Source organism: Neofelis nebulosa, chromosome 15, assembly GCF_028018385.1.
Source record: "Neofelis nebulosa isolate mNeoNeb1 chromosome 15, mNeoNeb1.pri, whole genome shotgun sequence".
NCBI lineage: Eukaryota > Metazoa > Chordata > Mammalia > Carnivora > Felidae > Neofelis > Neofelis nebulosa.
In genome coordinates, this window is record NC_080796.1 from 42,131,152 (window position 1) to 42,151,985 (window position 20,834).

General features: G+C 49.0%; 1 protein-coding gene across 1 annotated transcript; it reads left to right on the top strand.

The window, feature by feature from the left end:
* Window positions 1-1,284: 1,284 nt before the first annotated feature.
* PIGR (polymeric immunoglobulin receptor) lies at window positions 1,285-20,536 on the top strand. The gene is made up of 11 exons (XM_058700665.1): window positions 1,285-1,437; window positions 9,998-10,094; window positions 10,809-11,153; window positions 12,522-13,175; window positions 14,456-14,788; window positions 15,354-15,677; window positions 16,864-17,038; window positions 17,385-17,506; window positions 18,136-18,267; window positions 18,391-18,449; window positions 19,477-20,536. The coding sequence occupies exons 2-11, from the start codon at window positions 10,052-10,054 to the stop codon at window positions 19,570-19,572; spliced, it is 2,283 nt and encodes a 760-aa protein (XP_058556648.1). The 5' UTR covers window positions 1,285-1,437; window positions 9,998-10,051; the 3' UTR covers window positions 19,573-20,536.
* The last annotated feature ends 298 nt before the right edge of the window (window positions 20,537-20,834 follow it).

Genomic DNA, 20,834 nt, shown 5'->3' on the forward strand with positions numbered 1-20,834 from the left:
CCCCTTGCCCGTGCCCACTTAGCCCAGACTTCACACAAAACCAGAGGAGAGAAGGGAGACAAAAAAGGAAAGTAAATCCAGAATGAGATTGAGTTTTAAATCGAGAGTGAAGTGACAGAGAGATCACTGAATCGAACCCAGTTTGCCTGGAAACGACTAGGTGATTTTTTTTTTCTTACATTAGTCAGATTGTAGGTTTGGGGTCAGAAATGAAGCTCCATGCTAGAAAATACCGTTTCTTTTGTGGCCATTCAACTCCTTGGTTGCCAGTTCATGTTCACTCGTGAGTAAGTGGTTAGCTAACATAAGACCCGGGGCTCTAACTGCCGTGTGTTTTTACCGGGACTCTATTTCTCTTTTTCTCCTTCCCCTTCTGGGGTTTGCTCTGCAGGACGCTGTAGGGAGAGCCTGGGTCAGTCCTGCACAGGTAGGATGGGGCAGGATTCTATGGGGGGGGGTAGGGTGAGGGGTGTTGGGGGGACATATGTGTGCATGTTGGGGACTGGGCGTCACTTGTGTGACACAGCACTGCATTTGGGGCACCCCAGAAATCCTAACCGGGTCATGTCCGGAAGACCACCAAGGACTAACTGAGATAGGGAAGGAGGTTTTCCTCTGCCACCAGCTCAGTAGATCAGCACCGACTTTGCTGTGGCTCAGAGCGTGGGTCCCAACAGGACTCCGTGGTCCGCCATTTTTAGGGGAGCCCAGAAGCAGCCAGTGTTTAATCCCTGTGGGGAGTAGAATGGGAAGATCCGCAGCCCCCCCCCCCCGTTCCTGAGGGCACTGGGGCTGGTAGAAGGGGGCTCTTTGGAAGATGTATGTAAAGAGTGGACTTAATCCAGGCTAAGTATCCTAGAAAGTGGGGGGGTTTCCAGAGTGAGCAGAGATGAGAGGCCATGGACTGAGAGCCGTTCCTGCCACTTGTGCCCCATCAAATGCACTTCAACTTCATTCCACACCTGGACCGGGGGTATCTGGTTATACCCTCAACCTGCAGGTTTGGGATTACTATCCCTAGTTTTCAGATGGGAAGAAACATGAAGGGGCCTTGCCTAGGATCTTGCAGCTAGAAAAAGGCAGAATAGGCTCTTCATGCCTGATACTCTGTCTCGCATCCTGCAGCTGCAATAATGGAGGGCTCCCTGCTAACAGTCTCCCCAAGGTCAAGGGGAAGCAAATGGAACCAGTCAGAAAAGCCAAAAGGAAAGAGAGCAAAGGGATCATTGAGAGTCACGTGCCCCTGGCCTGCCGCCATGCTTATGGGAGAGTGTCCCTTTAAGAGCCCAGGTGTGGGTCAAGCACCGCACACAGTTTCAGTTTTGGCAGCCGCATCCAGTGTCCTGCTGGCAACTTCTGGAGAGCCCCAGGTTGTGGACTGGCCGGCAGGCTGTGCCCCTGAAACTGAGTTGCCAGGAGAGAAGACAGTGGCTTAAAGTAAGTGTGCCTGTTCTGGGATCTGCAGCACGATGCCCTCTGGGAAGGGACTGGGACGGCGGCTCAGAAAACCCTCTACATTCACAACGGCCAGCCCACAGAGAGTGCGGTGAGGGGGACACGGGGCGCAGCCTGCGCGGCTGAGCACGTGGCCGGGGAGCAGAGGTGCGCGAGAGAGATGAGCGAGGACGCACGTGTGTGGGGAACCCCCCCCCCATGTCTGTGAAACGGCAGCAGGTGGGCAGAAGGAATGTCTGTGGTCAGCATGTGTAGTTTTGCTCTAAAGCGTGCCTCCAGAACTCCCTACCAACTCCTCCACAGTCTAACACACGTAGTGTGTGACCTTGGGCAAGTCACGTGATTGCTCTCTGCGCCGCGGTTCCTAAATCTGTTAAGTGGGGATACAAATAATCCCTATCCCTCGGGTGTGTGAGGTGCAAACGAGAAAATACGTGTGAAGTTGCTTTGTAACCTCCAGAGCAAAAATAACCAGAGCTTGGTGATTTTCAGTTTAGCTCCGTTACTCAGGGACTTAACCGAGCGCCAGGCGCTCCTGGGTAAGAGACCGCATGCAGAGTGCCCGGCACAGAGCGGGTACTCCTCTAGGCTCGGAGCTTTCCACATCCAGCTCCCTGGGGCGGGTACGCGCAGCTCCTTTTTCCGAGAGGCTCGGGGACCCTTTCCGGGTTCAACCTAGCTTTGTTCCAGGTGATTCCTGCCACACGGAGGCATGATGTGTGTCATCCTATCACCTTGCCCTCGTCATGGTGGGGCAAATGAGGTCCCCCCGGGGTAAGTGGGCAAGGTGGGCAGAGCCCCCTTCCAGGCACAGACGGCATTCTGCGTCCTGATGGTCTTGCTGGCCCTGCAGCCAGGAGCCCCCCCCCCCCCCCCGCCGCCCCCCGTGCTCTCCCGCTGTCCATCCTGACGGCGTCCCCAGCCGGCCACCGAACCGTCGTGCGCAAGCTGCTGCACTGTGCGAGCTCCCTTCCCAGCACCCCCAGCTCCGCTTATGTAACTGCCCCCAGGACTGGGGTCACCTGAGCTGCTGGTGCTGTTTTGCACCAGAGCCTCCGCCATCACTCTGCCTCTTCACTGGGGGGGCTTCTAGCTTCTTCCACCTCTGAAGAGGGGATGTGCCCATTCATGGGTTAGGGTAGAAGGCAGCCATCTGCCCACCGGAGCCAGCTCCGGAACCCTTCATCCATCCGTCCTTCTCCTTGGCCTTGGATGTGGAGATGTAGCAGAGAGAGCAATGAACCAGGAGTCAGGGGAGCCACTGGCTCTGTAATCATTGCCTCTCTCTTAGCGCCTCTAGACCTCAGTGGCTGTATTTTACTGACAGCGCGAAGATAGCGGCTGGCACGTAGCAAATCCACTTTCCACGGGCTTTCGCAGCTTCCTCTCCTCCCCTCCTGAGACAAATCCAGGTGGTCGGGCCACATAGGTATCGCAATCCCCTTTATAGTCGAGGAAACGAAGACTCCCTGAGTTAATGTGAGCGGTGTAAAATCACCCAGCGAGTGTGAATGATAACACTTTGGTACAGTCATTGTAACATGGTCATGGGGACATTTTGCCATCACCTAGAAAACAAAATACCCAACTTAAAAAAAAAAGAGAGTAATATTAGGCATGCAGGTGCTCAGCAGAGACCCTCTTCACATATGTCTTGCCCTCTCTCTGGGTTGGTTGGGGTTGGGATTCCAAAGTCACCTAGAAAAAAAATTTGGGGCAATGTGTCTTGTTATCGGAAACAAACATAACATGACTTACACACGGTAGATGCTAAGTAAATAGCAGCTATTATTATTTTTCAGGAAGAAATTTCTCTGTTGGCACCCACCTCTGGGTTCAAGTGTCTCTTCCCAGGAACTATCTTTCCCGTGAAAAGTGGAGAGGAGAGAACTGGACTAACTTCTTTAAGAGTGGATTTCCTGCTCCCTCCTCTCCTGACTGCTCCCCTCAATGTCAAGACCCTCCTGGTGCAGCATAGTGACTTAGAGCTTATACTTTTGGTCCAGAGAACCTGAATTTGAATCCCATGGCGGTTGCTTACCAACTTTGTAACCCTGGGCAAATCTCCTACTTCTCTGTGCCTCAATTGTCTCATATGTGAAATGGGTTTGCCCGTTTTTTTCTCCTTCCCTAGGGTGGCTGCAAAACGTTAAGTGAGGTTAACACATGTAAAGTGCTGGAGAATAACTCTATATGTGCTAACTTTAATTATATCACCTGCTTCTAACCTACTCTCTTCCTTCAGGCCATGCTGGTCCAATCTGGGTAGCTCACCCCCCGTCTTCAAAGGTTGCCCAGTGAAGAGGCTTCTATTCCCCTGTCACTCTAGGACGTGAAAAAGAGAAGACTGTGCTGATTTTATTTTTATTACGTTTTTTCTTTTAGAGAGGGAGAGAGAGAGAGCACACGTGCCAGTGGGGGTGGGGATGGGAGAGGGAGAGAGAGAGAGAGAGAGAGAGAGAGAGAGAGAGAGAGAGAGAATCTTAAGCAAGCTCCACACTGAGTGTGGAGCCCGAGTTTGATCCCATGACCCTGGGATAGTGACCTGAGGTGAAAGCAAGAGTCGGACACTGAACTTACTGAGTCATCCGGGCACACGGACTGTTTTGATTTTAGAGAGGAGTTGGGAAAGGAACTAACGTATTTTGAGCCCGACACCATACTAAGGACTTTACATATCTGTGTTGTGGCCTTTAGTCCTTATAGCGATTCTCTATACTAGGTACAATTGTCTCCAGTTTACAAATGAGGACTTGAGGCTCAAAGAGTTTAAATCCCCTCCCCCCAGACCACACAGACCCCGCGTGTGAGAGCTGATAACCAAGCTGCAGAGCCCATGATCTGTGCTGCTCTCCAAGTGCCCGGCAACCATGAAAGTCAGGTGCGCAGACCCGCACTCTCTTATCCTTAAACTGACTATTGCCTCCTACAGTTGAAGGGCACTTTATACTATAGAAAGCACTTCCATATGCATGTCCCGTTATCCCCTCCATCGTCCTCCACCCCACAGAAGCCTTTGTCCCTAGAAGAGTTGAGGGACGGTGATGTTCATTTGACAGATGAAGGAGTTGAGCCGCCATATTTTGCCCAAGTGGTTGAGCTCTTGTGGTAGCCTGTGACAGAGCAGGACTCAGGACCTCTGGGTTCTCTTCCATCCTCCAGGCCCCTTTTCATGCAACTGTCCCTGGCGAGCCCAGAACCAAGAAGGCATTTGGCAAAGTGAAAGAAACCAACCTTGACTCTGCCCTTCCCACACAGGGGATGGGGATGTAACCATTTCCGATCCCATCGGGCTTTGTTGAGCAGCCAGGTCTTGCCAGACGCTGCGATGCAAGCCCCTCTGTGTGGGGGAGGCCGATCTCAGCTGGCCCCTGCCTTGCAGAGCTAGCTATCTGAGAAAGCCTGTGAGATAAGCATCTATGCATCAAGGCAGAATGGGATGGAATCAATAATAGGGTTCTAAGTTTTTGCAAAAAGGGCATCTGGAAATCCATGAGGCTTATTCCCAGAGCTTCATGGAGCTGGTATTTCAAATGTCTAATTTCCGCTTAAATTTTGTTTTAACGACAGGGATGGGAATAGAAAGTCTTGGATCTTTCCAGCTCGTACATTCTTTGATTCCCTTGGCTGTTCTCTCCCCATCTTCTTGCCCTCTAATGGGCAAGAAGGGAATTCTTATTGCTTCCCTGAACGTTTCTTTTGCTTGGAGACTGTCCCACAGTCCGGGGCTTACATAAACTACATAAACTCTCATAAACTCCCACTTGTCATTTCAAATCCGAGGCCCTTCCAAAGCACACAGACCGCTCTCCCTCCCTCAGTGATAACGCGGTTTCCGGGATCACTCTAGTATGTGCTCGGCTCCACCACTCAAGGGAGATTAAAGGGGTGGTCCCGAATGGACTCAGGCAGTGCCTCTCCTGGAGGCAGGGGAAGGGGCCACTCAGTCCAGGCCAAGGAAAGCCTCATCCCCAGCCAGGCCAGCTGGTCCCCACTTCTCTGAGCTCCAAGCTTCTTGCTTCTCCAAGTTCACACTCATGGGAAGTTGTCAGAACCTGCCAGCTTGGCTTTACGTCCCCATAGTGCGTGCTGTCTGTCATCTCTGAAGCCCCGGGGGCTGTTATGTACTCAACAGGTGAAGAGCCCTGGGGCCCTCTGTTACGTACTAAACAGATGAAGAGCTCAGAGTGACTGAAGCATGTGGTTCACCAGCAGCCACGCTAGGACCTGGTCTGGGAGATCTGTCTCCCTCTGAATAAAAAAGGAAACTATGAATTCGATGGGCAAAGGTTTGGACTCCAAGCCAGTAGAGCTGAAGTTCAGCCACTCTAACCGAAGGGGAGCCAGCTAGAGTAATTTTATTAGGAGACAAACTCTGTTCTCCGGCCCAGCTGAAAATCCTGCCCCAATCCACAACTGTGTGGGCATGTTATAAATATGTCAGAGGTAGTAACTGGGTATCACGAGAATGATTTAGAATATCCTAGCCTAGCTAGTAAAACCAAACAAAACCACTCCTCTTTAAGTGGTTTTCTCATCTTTAAGGATGAGAAAAAATGCCTTCATCGTGATATCCTAGCCTATGTAGATCCCCAAAGGACAGGTCCCTCTGTTCATCCAAGGAGTGATAATAGGGTAGTGATCCAATTCTGCTGTGGGTCTTGGGGCGAAGCATCTCTCTAACCTTTAGATCTCCCATTTACAACACGACGATCTACCTCTTGAGATGCTGTGATGATGAAGTCATATAAAAAAAGCAGTTAGCAAAGCATCTGGTGCATGGTAGGTGGCCAATAAATATTATGCTCTTTCCTTCCGCAACTGCCTTAAACCAACTGCAACCACCATGACTGGGGCATCCCTGAGACCTGATGCGCTTTGGGGGGAATGTCTGGTTTTGAGAGGAAGGGATCTCTAATGATTCTCAAAGCCCAGGACCCCCTCAGCTTCTAGCAGAGAAAGCGTGCTTCGAGTTTAGTTTTGGACAAAGACGATTTCCTGCTTCTCCGAGTGGGGGTGCCCTTGCACGCCCATGATCTACCCTGCAACCAGACTGTGTGTTCCTCACCAAGGTTACTCTCGGCCAGGTTTGCCCTTCCAGCTGTGCATGCCCGATGCTCTCATCCCTGGCCCGAGGCTGTGCAAAGCGTAAAGGGTCCGCTTGCATATCCTCTCTCCGGGAGGCCATTCGCAGCCATCCAAGCATGTGACAAATGAAAGGAAGCCTGGAGCAGAAGTGGGGACCCCCACTTGGGAAAACCTGGCCTCTACCTCTCTGTGACCCAGAGCAAATCGCTTTGATCAATCCAGAGGAGAAACTGCACCCCTCAACTCAGCCCATGGGAAGACCCCTTCCTGTCTCACAGACATATTAGGGAGATTGCTTATCTAGGAGAAACCAGAACCAAGGAAAATACTGCTGGCTTAGGCTCTTAAAGCATGTGGCATTTTGTCAGTGCACCCAAAGCCGGTGCAAATGGCAGGTGAGTAATTTCCCTGGGACTCTGCAGCCAGCACATCCCAAGCCTTTCAGAGGAGACAGACTTCCCAGCCTTCTGCCATCTGGTGCCGCCTGGGAGTCTCTCTCATGGTGACCTGTAGTGTCCACTCCAGGTTCCCCCAGTCAGCATCTCCTGAGCATTTGGCTAAGGACCTACCCCAGAAATTAACCATTGGCCTGGTGTGGAAGGTCTGGGGCAATTAACTGGAATCAAGAGAACTTCAAGCTGTCACCTGACACCCCCGTCTGTCCCCTCCTTCCCTAACCCACTCTCCTTACTCTTCCAAAGAACTGGAGAAACAGAATACCTTTGTCTCCACAAGGAAATAAAAAGGTTCCTGGCTGGGAAATTCCCCCACGGAAAAGAAATAACCAAGATAAACAACTCTATTGCCTTTGGCTCAGGCTAGTGAAGGGAGTCTCGGGGAGCGGGAACAAGGGTGAAGGTGGCAAGGGGAGCCTGAGAGATCACTCCCTGGGCTCCTAACTGCTTAGAGCTTCCTTATCTTTATGGGTGCTCATTATTGCCCTGTGCTTGTTGACATGGTTTTCTCCCTTAATGCTCTCATTGTCAAACCACTCCAAAGGTTAAACCTGTTGAAATCCTTGGGAAAGTGGGATGCCTCTGTCCACCTCTTTCCTCCTCTGGGCCTCAGTTTGGGTCCTAAGACTGAACCCTGGGACCCTCAAACCGCACTCCCTGCCCCAACCCAGGGCTACATCCACAGATGTGGCAAGGTTTGCATGCACTGAACCCTCCAAGTAGCCTTATCTTGGATTCTCCAGCTTCATCTGCCCTGAACCACAAGGCAGGATAACGGAAGCCACAAGGTAGGATAACAGAAGCCAAGTCCCTGGGAAATCTTGGGCCTATCACTCAGCATCTCAAGATCTTGATTCTCTTATCCATAAAATGGTTGTAATTATATCCATTCTGTTTTAGTTAAAAGGAAGTTATAAAGCCCCAGTAAAAAGATAAATGACAATGCTTTGATAAGCAACGGGGGCTCTACGAGTGACAGGAATGAGCACGAGGATAAGCCTGCTGCCATGTTGAGGCGCAACGCGGCACATTGGGAAAAGTGAAGGGCTTTGACTTTGGAGTCTGATGAGGTTGCGTTCAGATCTTGCCCATTCCCCACCCCTCACCCTGCCCACCCTCACACTTAACTCCTTAGGGAAAGCACTTAAATTGCAGCTTTCATTTCTTCCTGTGTAAAATGTGGAGAAGGACATCCATTTCAGAGGGAGATATTAAGTTTATTTTTTTTTATTTATTTATTTATTTATTTATTTATTGCTTATTTTCATTCTTTAATTTTTTTAAGAGCAGCTCAGCGTATTTTCACAAACTTCAGGAAACTTTTAGAGATACACTAAGTGTTTCTAAATAAACAATTTTATCTGTGTTTGGAGGATGTGGCAGACTTTGGTGTTGTGAAGTCAAATTCTATGATTTTCTTCTACCACTTAACATTTCTTTTTTGTTGTTGTTGTTGATACAAGATAACATTTTATTTTATTTTATTTTATTGTATTTTTTGTTTTTGTTTTTTCAATATATGAAATTTATTGTCAAATTGGTTTCCATACAACACCCAGTGCTCATCCTAAAAGGTGCCCTCCTGAATACCCATCACCCACTCTCCCCTCCCTCCCACCCCCCATCAACCCTCAGTTTGTTCTCAGTTTTTAAGAGTCTCTTATGCTTTGGCTCTCTCCCACTCTAACCTCTTTTTTTTTTTCCTTCCCCTCCCCCATGGGTTTCTGTTAAGTTTCTCAGGATCCACATAAGAGTGAAACCATATGGTATCTGTCTTTCTCTGTATGGCTTATTTCACTTAGCATCACACTCTCCAGTTCCATCCACGTTGCTACAAAGGGCCATATTTCGTTCTTTCTCATTGCCATGTAGTACTCCATTGTGTATATAAACCACAATTTCTTTATCCGTTCATCAGTTGATGGACATTTAGACTCTTTCCATAATTTGGCTATTGTTGAGAGTGCTGCTATAAACATTGGGGTACACGTGCCCCTATGCATCAGTACTCCTGTATCCCTTGGGTAAATTCCTAGCAGTGCTGTTGCTGGGTCATAGGGTAGGTCTATTTTTAATTTTCTGAGGAACCTCCACACTGCTTTCCAGAGCGGCTGCACCAAATTGCATTCCCACCAACAGTGCAAGAGGGTTCCCGTTTCTCCACATCCTCGCCAGCATCTATAGTCTCCTGATTTTTGGCCACTCTGACTGGCATGAGGTGGTATCTGAGTGTGGTTTTTATTTGTATTTCCCTGATAAGGAGTGACGTTGAGCATCTTTTCATGTGCCTGTTGGCCATCCGGATGTCTTCTTTAGAGCAGTGTCTATTCATGTTTTCTGCCCATTTCTTTACTGGGTTATTTGTTTCTTGGGTGTGGAGTTTGGTGAGTTCTTTATAGATTTTGGATACTAGCCCTTTGTTCGATATGTCATTTGCAAATGGGAGATATTAAGTTTAAATGAGATAATACACATACATCATTTAACACAGTGCCTGGAAAGAGATCATGGTAAGACACCACCATTGTTACATTTACAACTTTAATCCTTACCAGGCCTCCTTTATGGGTCTCCGTTTACATATATGAACACACCATAAAAGGTTCCAGGGATGTAGGGAGTGCAGCTGAAACAGAGAGATGGGGCCACTCGGTAGTAACCAATCATCCAGCAAGTTGTTCCTGAGACCTTATGGATCTTGCCCAGAACCATGCCTCCCAGACGGGGATATAGAAACAATGGCACCTGTGTCCCCATCCCCAAGGAGCAGGCAGCATAGTTGAGAAGACAAAAATCTACACACGACTATTAAGGAACAAAAAGTACTAGGGGATAATGGGACTTTGAGCCGTAATGGGGAAGGCGGAGCCATTCATTCCTTCAACAGAATTTATGTGAGTTACTGGAGCTACAAAACCAAACAGGTGTTGCAGGAACTTTAAGGCCAACTTAGTCTTGGAAGACGCAAGAGCTTCATATTTTGTGCTATTGTCTTTCAGCTTCCCACGAAAGAAGTTGGCCTGGGTGGCACAGCCCCGTGAGAGCCACCAACGATGAAGCTCCTCTTCCTCACCTGCCTGCTGGCGGTTTTCCCAGGTGCGTCTGTCAAGCCCCAGCCCACCCCTCCAGGATCCATTTCCCTGGGAGCACTAAAATCAACTCTATCCGCAGGGATGCCACTCTCAAAATTTGCACTCCCTCGAGGAGGAAGTCTCACAGATGATACAGAAAGGTCATGTCTGAACATAGATGGATGACCAAGTGTTGGGGGTGGACAGGGACAGGAATGGCAATTCCTCGCTTCAAGGCCAGGAAGTCTGGTGAAAGGTCTTCACCAGGAGGGGGAAAAAAAAAAGATCTTGACCTTAAACCAGGCATCTCTAAGAGTTGTTATGGGGTTTGGGGGAAATGACTTATCCTTCTTGGCTGTCAGTATCTTTGCTGGGGAAAAAAAAAAAAAGGATCTGCCAAGTGTTTTTAGAAATATAAGAAAATAATAGGTAATAAAGGCAATGGCACAGCATCCTACAAAGTGGCTTTTTTATGAAAAAGGCTATCATTAAATAAGTTTGCCGTTCCATTGTCCTTACAGTGATCACTTTTAATGAGTTACAGTTAGAATTTAATACTGATTAATCCATCTTTATACCCAGTCACAACAATTATCCAGCTGTAGTACATAGCAAATAACCCGCCGAAGGTACATGCGTCAGGAGGAAAATTTCATCTCCTCGGGGTGAGCCGTCAGGATCCTTTCAGCAGGCTTTACCTCCTCGGGCCTCAGAAAACGTGTGTCTTCTCTCCCCACAGTGGTCTCTATGAAGAGTCCCATATTTGGTCCCCAGGAGGTGAGCAGTGTGGAAGGTGGCTCAGCATCCATCACATGCTACTATCCGGCCACCTCTGTCAATCGGCATACCCGGAAGTACTGGTGCCGGCAGGGAGCCAAGGGCCGCTGCACAACCCTCATCTCTTCGGAGGGCTACATCTCCAAGGATTACGAGGGCAGAGCCAAGCTCACCAACTTCCCTGAGAACAGCACATTTGTGGTCAACATTGGCCATCTCACCCGGAATGACTCTGGACGCTACAAGTGTGGTCTGGGCATTAGTAGCCGAGGCCTCAACTTTGATGTGAGCCTGGAGGTCGGCCAGGGTAAGAATCTAGGCTCCTTGGGCTCCTTTGGGAAAGTGAGAGGGGCTCATGTCAGGAGCAACTGGAGGGCTTCAGGAAGAATTTCCTCAGAGGGAAGCGCGTCTGGCCTGGGATGGGAAGGCTGTGTGTCCTCCTTCCAGAGGCAAGGACTTTACATAATAGAACATGGAAATGAGACCTATAGGACCTACTTGGGGGTGGTGGGGAGACTTTTTAGGTCTTCAAGGCCTATCACATTTTAGGGCTTTACTAAGACTATAGCTTAGAAGAGCATCAGGAGGAAGAGATCTGTCACCGGGTTTGTGGCAGGTGGAGCAAAGGGGTTTTGAACTGAAGGAGACAGAAAAGGCAGGGAGAGATTTGTAGAGATTCTTAAATTCCTGCCATTGTTGCACCTTCAGATCAAGACCTTACGACACCAGAAGGGTTCTTTCAAAATGCATTTCTTACCTGGGATCCATTAGTCCCTCAACACCCTCAGCATAAATTAAATGATCAGTTCTTGCCCAGAGACCAGGGCTCTGAAGGAGTGGGCCACTGGCCAAGCCTGTTCTAACTGAGAAAAGAGAAAAATAAGAAAGATCTTTCTGGCCAGGTTCAATGACCAAGGCGTATTAGATAATCAAGAAGAAATTAAGAGAGAAATAGGTCTTAAGGGAGGAAAACTGGAGGGGTTCTCAAAGATGTGTTTTGCTCCTTTGGGATGTGCCTATTATTATCTGTGGACTAAATGAAGAGTTCATTCAAGTGGTCATGTAGAGTCATAAAATGGGAGAATTTTAAGAGCTGAGGAGAGCTTGGAGTTGACTCTATACAGGATGTCCAGAACACTGGAGACCATGAGTATACATTTCAAATGGCAAAAATTCATTCCTTTACAAAGCAGCCCATTCCATGTTTGGACTGTTGTAAATTTTAGAAACTTCTATCACAACACACTGAAATCCATCACCCTCTACTTATATTCATTCTGTTTATTTTAGCACATGTTAATTTTGGCACCTATGTATAGGCATTGTGCTAGGCACTGCAGGGGAGTCAAACGTGTGTAAGGGATGTCTTTGCTCTCAAGGGACTTCCACGCTGTGGGGAACATAATTAACTATATGCAAGATCAGATGTAAAAGAGATACAGCTATAAATGTCAAGAGAGCACAAAGGAGGAAGAGATTAGTGTCAGTTTAGGGAAGACTTCACGGAGGAGACAGCAATGAGGCTCAGTCTTGGAAGACATATTCTGACAGTGTCCCTCCGGGGAGGAGAGCTCTGAAGGTGAGAGGCACACCCAGGCCCTCACTGGGAATGCTGACCGGCCCTATGTTTCAAGAGAGTGAAATCACAAATTGCCACCTGTCCCTTGTCTTGCAGGTCCTGGGGTCGGAGATGACACTGAAGTCTACATAGCTGACTTGGGCGGAACAGTGACCATTAACTGCCCTTTCAAGTCCGAAAATTCTGAGAAAAGGAAGTCTGTGTGCAAGAAGACAGGCCAGCTCTGTGTCCTAGTCACTGACTCCAGTGGGTATGTGAACCCCAACTATAGCAACAGAACAGACATCGATATTGATGGTACCAGTCAAGTAACGTTCAGTTTCATTATCAAACGAATCCAGCTCAGCGATGCTGGGATATACGTCTGCCAGGCTGGGGATGATTCCAGTAATGATAAGCACAATGTTGACCTCCAAGTGCTGAAGCCTGAGCCTGAACTGCTTTATGGAGACCTGAGGGGTTCAGTGACCTTTGACTGTGCCCTGGGCTCTGAGGTGGCAAATGTGTCCAAATTTCTGTGCCGAATGAGCAAAGGGGAAGACTGCGACGTGGTCATCAACACCCTGGGGAAGAAGTCTAAGGATTTTGAGGGCAGGATCCTGCTTACTCCCAGGAACCAAGGCTTCTTTAGTGTGCATATCACTGGCCTGAGGAAAGAGGATGCAGGGTACTACCTGTGTGGAGCCCACTCTGATGGCCAACCTCATGAAGGCTCACCCACTCAGATATGGCAACTCTTTGTCAATGAAGGTGAGACCTGAGATTGGGAGGGGAAGAGTCATCCCAGCAGGAGGGCACCTGGCTCCCACCCTATGAGTCTATCCAGTATCGATTAGTCAGTTGACAATGTCTGCTCCCTGACAAACTCTGAACTGCATGTCCCCATGGACAGCTGGACAGGAGAGCTAGAAAACATGGCCTCTGCCTTGTGTTACCTACTACCTATTACTTGTGTAATGACTAATTAGGTTATTAAAGGCCTTTCAGTGGCTGTCCCTGATTAACAGAAAGGAGAGTGAAGCACTTGACTGAGGCAAAACCTGTAGATCATTTGGGTCTCCAAGAGCCACAGTAAGGACTGAGCATGGAACCCTGGGCTTGCAGGGGCCACCTGTCCCTTCTCTTTGTCTTTTGAGAAGAATGGCACCTCATCCTTCACACTCAAATGGGAGAAAGTTTGGCTTCTCTTGGTCTCAGAGCTCTCCCAGGAAGGCAATGCCCCAGCCTCTAAATTTCCTCCTCAACATCTCATAGGGTTATTTTTTATTCTGTACCATCTGGCCTACTCAGCTGTACTTTGGAAATCCAGGAGGGTGGTGAAATAATTAAATCCCTGCTCCCTTTCACCTGGGAGCATCCTGTATAAAGTTACCCTCATGAGAAACAGCAAACCAGTACTTGCAGTTCAGTGTCCCTGCTCTTGTGACCTTTCCTTAAGGGGCTCACATTCTCTGCCCATCATTTTTATACCCAGCTTAGTCCTCATCACATTCTTCAGCATCTTCATAGCTCAGCATCCCCAGTGAACCTCAGCTTTGGCTTATTGGAGAATGGCCATCCTTTTCTGAGATGGCCCTCAAGGTCCTAACCAATTAAACCTTCTGTGCTACATAGTTTATATTTTAAATCATACCATTCTAAATTTATTTTCTTAATTTGGAGAAAAACCATCTGACCGTTTTTGTGGTATGAGCTAATAAACTGACAAATAGTTACATAGGGAGAGATTTTGTAAGAAGCCCAAGGAGTTCAAGGACTGATGGCCTCTCCTTAAACTCCTTCTATTCTCTGCCCAGAATAAGGCGGGAAAAGAAAATGAGATGCCCAGGCTAGTGGTGAAGATCACTGGAGTCTGGTTGGATGGCTCCAGCTATAGGCTCTGTGACATTAGGACAGTCTTTCTCATTTTCTAAGGAGAGTGAGGTAAATAGTCTAAACCTTACTCCCCACTCTGGCTGAGACCATGCGGAAGAGACTGCCAAGACCATGTTGCTGATGTTCTGAAATTCCATCTCTGTCTGTACTTTCAGAGACCACGATGCCCCAGAGTCCCTCTGTGGTGAAAGGTGTGGTCGGAGGCTCCGTGGCAGTGCTTTGCCCCTACAACCCTAAGGAAACAGATAGCCTAAAGTACTGGTGTCGCTGGGAAGACACTCAAAATGGCCGCTGCCAGCAGCTGGTAGAGAGTGAGGGGCTGGTTAATGAACAGTATGAGGGCAGGCTCGCGCTATACAAAGAGCCAGGCAATGGCACCTATACAGTCCTACTCAACCAGCTCACCAATGAGGACGCTGGCTTCTACTGGTGCCTGACCAGTGGCGATACTCGCTGGAGGTCCACAGTGGAGCTCAAGATTGTCGAAGGTAAGAGCTGAACTGGGGCAAAAGAGAGGGGAGGCATCCCCAGGATCATCCAGTCAACAGCGACATCACCCGGAACCACTCTTCTTTCTATCTCATCCCATGCTGATGGGACAGACCTCGGGAGAGAGCCCCCCTGCCGAGATGTCATGTTTTCACAATTGTAACAACCACCCTTTCCTGAGAAAACCCCACACTCACCAGACCACCACACATAGAACCTTTTATTATCAAGAACGCTGGCTTCTTTCACAGTATATATGGCATCAGCTGAAGTAGAGTGCAGCTCTTTGTATGGAGTCTAGAAGAGAAGAGAGGAACGAGGAAAGCAAACTGAAGTCAAGAGTTTGTGTTTTATGATAGACTAGATTAATGTATGGGGGTCATCAACAATAATCATTACATAGGCACATGGTTGCATTCTTGATGTATTCAGTATCATGTATTTACTTATAATGCTATCCAGAGAGGACACGGGCTGTGGACAAATGTCCTCACCACAGCCACCTCCCTGCAGCATTACCAATGCCAACTTGTGTGCCTATTTCTCCCTCCCTCCCTGCTCCAGGAGAACCGAGCCTCAAGGCACCCAAGAACGTCACTGCTTGGGCGGGAGAGACTTTCAAGCTCCCCTGCCACTTCCCGTGCAAATACTACTCCTATGAGAAATACTGGTGCAAGTGGAGTAACAAAGGGTGCAAGACCCTGCCCACCCAAGATGATGGCCCCAGCCAGGCCTTCGTGAACTGTGACCAGAAGAGCCAGATAATTTCCCTGACCCTGAGCCCAGTTGCCAAGGAAGATGAAGGCTGGTACTGGTGCGGGGTGAAGGAAGGCCACCGATACGGGGAGACCATGGCTGTCTATGTGGCAGTCGAGGAGAGGGTAAGGGGTAAGTCTCTGAAGGCGAGGCCTACGCACCCCCCTGGGGACATCAGAGAAAGGCTCCTGCCTACAGGCTTCTCCAACAGGGGTGGCCTTTAGGTTTGGTTATAAGAGACTAGAGGCAGGGGGAGATTTAGCCTCTATATAGTCTCATTTAACCCTCTAAAAAGAGCATCTGAAATAAACATACAAACTAAAAATAAATAAATAAATATTAATAGGTTTGCCATATGACCTCAGCTTCAAGACAAGTCCCGTAGTTGTCCCTTCAGGCCATTTTGAAGCCCTTTCTATAGGAGAGACGTTCTATATGCAGAAATTTCAAAGTCACTACCACATGCAGTATGCTCTGCCAAAGCCTACTGTCAAAAGAGGATCAGATATCTTCATGTACAAGATCTGGTAAAGAAAATTAAGGCAATCCCTTCTAGAAAGTTTGCATCTTAAGTCTTTTTTTTATTAATTTTTTTTTTTAATTTTTTTTTAAATTTTTTTTTTCAACGTTTTTTATTTATTTTTGGGACAGAGAGAGACAGAGCATGAACGGGGGAGGGGCAGAGAGAGAGGGAGACACAGAATCGGAAACAGGCTCCAGGCTCCGAGCCATCAGCCCAGAGCCTGACGCGGGGCTCGAACTCACGGACCGCGAGATCGTGACCTGGCTGAAGTCGGACGCTTAACCGACTGCGCCACCCAGGCGCCCCTTAAGTCTTTTTTTTAAATGTCACATAAAATGTTTTATTCCTAATGAGGGTGTGATTAGTCCCCCTAGATATCCTACTGTGTCTGGGTGCAGCTGGTCTGGTTCACTGAGGAACCCATTGCCAAGCTACCACCAGGGGGCAGCACTATTGCACCCAGTCCTGTGGTCCTTAGACCTTGGGCAGGGTTTCAAAGCTGAGAAAAACTTCCGTCTCCAAATGATAGGTTAGCTCTGAAACAGAGCCGGGTCTATGCCATGGATCCTTGTAGATGGACATGGATTTGGTGTGAACAGGACAGAGATCGTCTGACAAGCTAGAGAGGACCATCACTCCTCTCTTTCTAGTGTCATCCTGGACTCCACGCTAACAGCCTTGAGATCTCACCCTGACCCTATGATTGCTAACGGAGTCCCACTCCACGGATTCCCTAACTCCAGGGAGTGAAAACTGACAAAGAACAATCATTCAGTCCCACTCGTCTTTCTCTAGGGTCCCAAGATGTCAGCCAAGTGAGGGCTGCTCCTGGTGAAGAGGAAGTAGAGTCAAGTGTCAGGAAGACTGAGAACAAAGTGATTCAGGATCCCAGGCTTTCTGTGGAGGACAGACCAGTGAAGGATACTGGAGACCCCGCTGGTGAGAGCAGAGCATCCGCGGACACAGACAGGTGAGGACAAGGACCTCAGGTTGGGCCATGGGGACCATAGAGGAGAGCCTGTCTACCTGTCAATAGTGGAGAAGGCTTCACTGTCTTGGCTTGTGCTCAGGAGGGTCCTCTGCCCTTCTCATGTGGCTGGAGTGGCATCCACCATTCAGTTTAATTTCCCAGGCCTGGGACGCAGAGAAGGCCCAGTCTTTGCTTTTGCCATATCTGAGAAGTGTCCTTAGAAGAGTAGAGCTAGGGGGCCACGTCAAGAGAAGGACTGAAAGAAGGAGCTAGTGAGACTCAAGCTGTCAGCACATCCTGGGACCCCAGGTCTCCCTTCCAGGGACTAACTCAGTCTTTCTTCCAGCTCTGCGGGACAAGGCAGGAGCTCCAAAGTTCTTGTCTCTACCCTGGTGCCCCTGGGCCTGGTGCTGGCACTGGGGGCCGTGGTAGTGGGGGTGCTCAGAGCACGGCACAGGAAGAATGTTGGTGAGTGCCTGAGATCCCTTGCCCCCCATCTCCAACCCTGAGCCCTTGGACCTCCGTGGGGTTTTATCTGCCCTTCGTGTGTGTGTGTGTGTGGGGGGGGGGCTACTACAGTTCCTTCTCTTTTATAGGCTCCAAGAAAGGGTTCTGGGAAAGCAGGATGGGGAAAGATAAGCTCCTACCCAAAATGTACATTAAAGTGCTGCTATCTCTGGAACATCATCTCTGATGGCTCGGGGTTCAAGTTTAGAGGCAGGATTGGCAGGAGGAGGAGCTCAGGAAGAACTACACTTCTACCCTAGTTTGAGAACTGACTGATTGTATGACTTTGGGTGTCCGCATTTCATGCCTCAGTTTCCTTAGGGCTCAAGGCAGGGGTAATAATAACCACCTCACTGGGCTGATGTGAGGACAGAATGAGACACTGTGCGTTGAAGGGTCAGGGGTTGTTGAGTGTTGATTATCTGTGAGAAGGGACGGAGAAGGAGACTGATCATTTCTGGGTCAGAGTCAGAGGTGAGCAACCTGCCACGCTGCCCCTTCCAGCTATCCTTTGGGGCTCCCTCAGAGGCAGCATGTCCTGCTCACATTTGTCCTCTGTCCCTACACCGACTCCTCTTTCTCCTGGACAGACCGGATTTCGGTTAGAAGCTACAGGACAGACATTAGCATGTCGGACTTCGAGAACTCCAGGGAATTTGGTGCCAATGACAACATGGGAGCCTCTCAAGTCACTCAGGAAACATCTCTTGGAGGAAAAGATGGTATGTCCCTCACTCAAGGGAATGCCCAACCCCTGGGAGAGCAAGAATTATACCTGACTCTGCCTCTGGGGTGGGAATATGAGGCTAGTGAAGGCTAATCCCCCCACCTTGCTCTTCACATAGAGTTCAGCGCCACCACTGGGAATACCATGGAGACGGAAGAACCCAAGAAGCCCAAAAGGGTAAGAGTGAGGAGGGAGATGGCGACCCCACTTGTGTGACAAGGAAGTGCAGCATGAGGGTCTGTAGTCATATCTCAGAGTTGGGGCTGATGTCTGAATAGGGAAGATAGTGTCAACTTTTTGAGGGCAAGACGTATCCTACCGGCCGTGGTGTTAATGTGGCTGAGGTGCAGGAGATGAGCTGCATTTATAGGCCGTGAACATGCAGCGGGGAGGGAGACTGGGGGTTCAGAAGGAAGTGCGCAGAAACTTCAGCCACAGAATAAGAAAGGTCAAATGTCAAATGGCAGTGACTAGGTGAATTGTCTTCCTGAGCTGTGGAACCTGTGGACTTCAGGCCACCCACCTTCCCTTGAGAGTTTGCTCTCAGGACCAGCCTTTTGCCTGAGTCTAAAAGACATTTGCTGGCAGCAGGCAATTTGATAGTCACTAGAAGCCCTTCCCCACTCCAACCACATGCCATATGACTTGAAATCCTACCAGAGGTGACTTCTGACTCTGGGTCACATATTACCCTCCTCCCACCCGCTGTGCCTCCTTAATCCCAGCGTGTAAATGCTTGCTATCGTATCTACTCTGCCTTGAAGCAGCAGAGACCCTGAATCTGGAACAATTAGGGGAATAAGCTAGTCCTGAAGACGGGCTTCCCCTCCAGCCCTGTGTCGTTGCAAAGCTCCATCTTTGAGATAGTGGTCCTGTGGCTGATATCAGCCTAGACCACCTTGCCCATGTACTGTGTGGGCAGAGCTTCCGGGGACAGGCCCAGGCAACAAGCGTGGTTCCACTCCATGTGTCGGAAGGCGGTAGTGAGACAGAGGGAGATATTTTTAGAAACTGCAACTTTCCGTTTCTCAAAATGCATCATTGGTGAGCGTGGGGAGCTAGATTAAGAGCAGCAGGTCAACACAGTCTGGGGTTGCTTAAGCCAGGATTATGTACTCAATATATTTGGTGCCTACCCTCCCTCCGACCCCCACCCGCTGAGCCAACACCCCAAACACTGACTCCTGTCCTGTTGCCCCCTTAGTCCTCCAAGGAGGAAGCTGATATGGCCTACACTGCCTTCTTGCTCCAGACCAACAACATGGCTGCCGACGTCCAGGGGGCACCCAGTGAAGCCTAGGCACCAGCTGTGCCCTCCCACCATCCATGACAATCACCTTCAGAATCATGTTGATCCCCGGGGCCCTCAGCTCCAGGGTGCCTCACTGCGTGCCCCCTCACTGCATGGGATTCTCAAAGGGATTCTCCTCCTCACTCCACCCCTCCTTCTCTCCATCTCCCCCTCTCTTTCATCTTTTCTTCTTTCCTTCATTGAAAATACATATTTGGATATTCACCAGAACCAAGGCAGCCTTCTAGACACTGGGACAGAAAGGCCGTCACCCCGGCCAGCAGCATTTTTGTAAACATCACGGAATCCTTGGAAACTGCAGCTCCTCTTGGTGCAGTTATACTCACCAAGACCTGAAATCCTCATCAGGTCTACTCACCTCTGCCCATCGTGGGAGAGAAATCATAAATGTCTGGAGTCCTGGGGCCTTAGGGATCATGTAACGTGGGTTTACATACAAGGGATCACACACACACATGCAAACCTTTCACACATGAGAGGTAAAGAGGTTTGCTCAAGGGCACCATGTAGCATAAACTAGTGTCAAAACTAGATTGGTACCTCTACCTGTCCTCTTGACCAGGAGTCTCTCTACAAGGACCCTTGCACTCCTGATGGAGGCAGAGTTCTAGAATAAGGAGGAGGAGGAGGAAGAGAAAAACGTAATGGAGACTAGTCTTTCGCAAGCCCCACCTCGGAGAAGAGGACTCTGTCTTTTTGTGTCACTCAAATGGACCTAATGGGATAAAAGAGTAGTCAAATACGCATAAAGCCACTTACTCGAAGAGCTCTGAGCCAAAGGAAGGAAAGAGGGTGTTTGATGATGCTGGGGAGGGGCTGAACTCCAAAGAACTAAGGTTTAAGGTCTTTTTCCCTCTGAGCTCTGTACTTCAACCAGCACCTACCAGCTGAAACTTGCTTCCAAATCAAAAATGTGATTTAATTAATAATTAAAGACCATGATTGCCACCAAGGAGGCTCAGACTGCATTTGTCCCCACACCTTCTATTTCCCAGGTAACCCTTTCAGGGTGTTTTGCTTTGGTAACCACTTTCAGGCACTCCAGGCTGTGTGCCTAAACCAAAGTTCCCCCCACCTCCAACGCTGGACTGAAGGGGGCTAGGAGACTGCCTGTAAGTGGGACCAAGATGATCAATAAAAGAATTGTTTGGGGTCTACACCAATCGTCAAGAACCTGAAACGCTGTGTTACAGAACTTAATTAAGACTATTTATAATGGAATAAACTGAAAGCAAGTATAACTGTGCTTC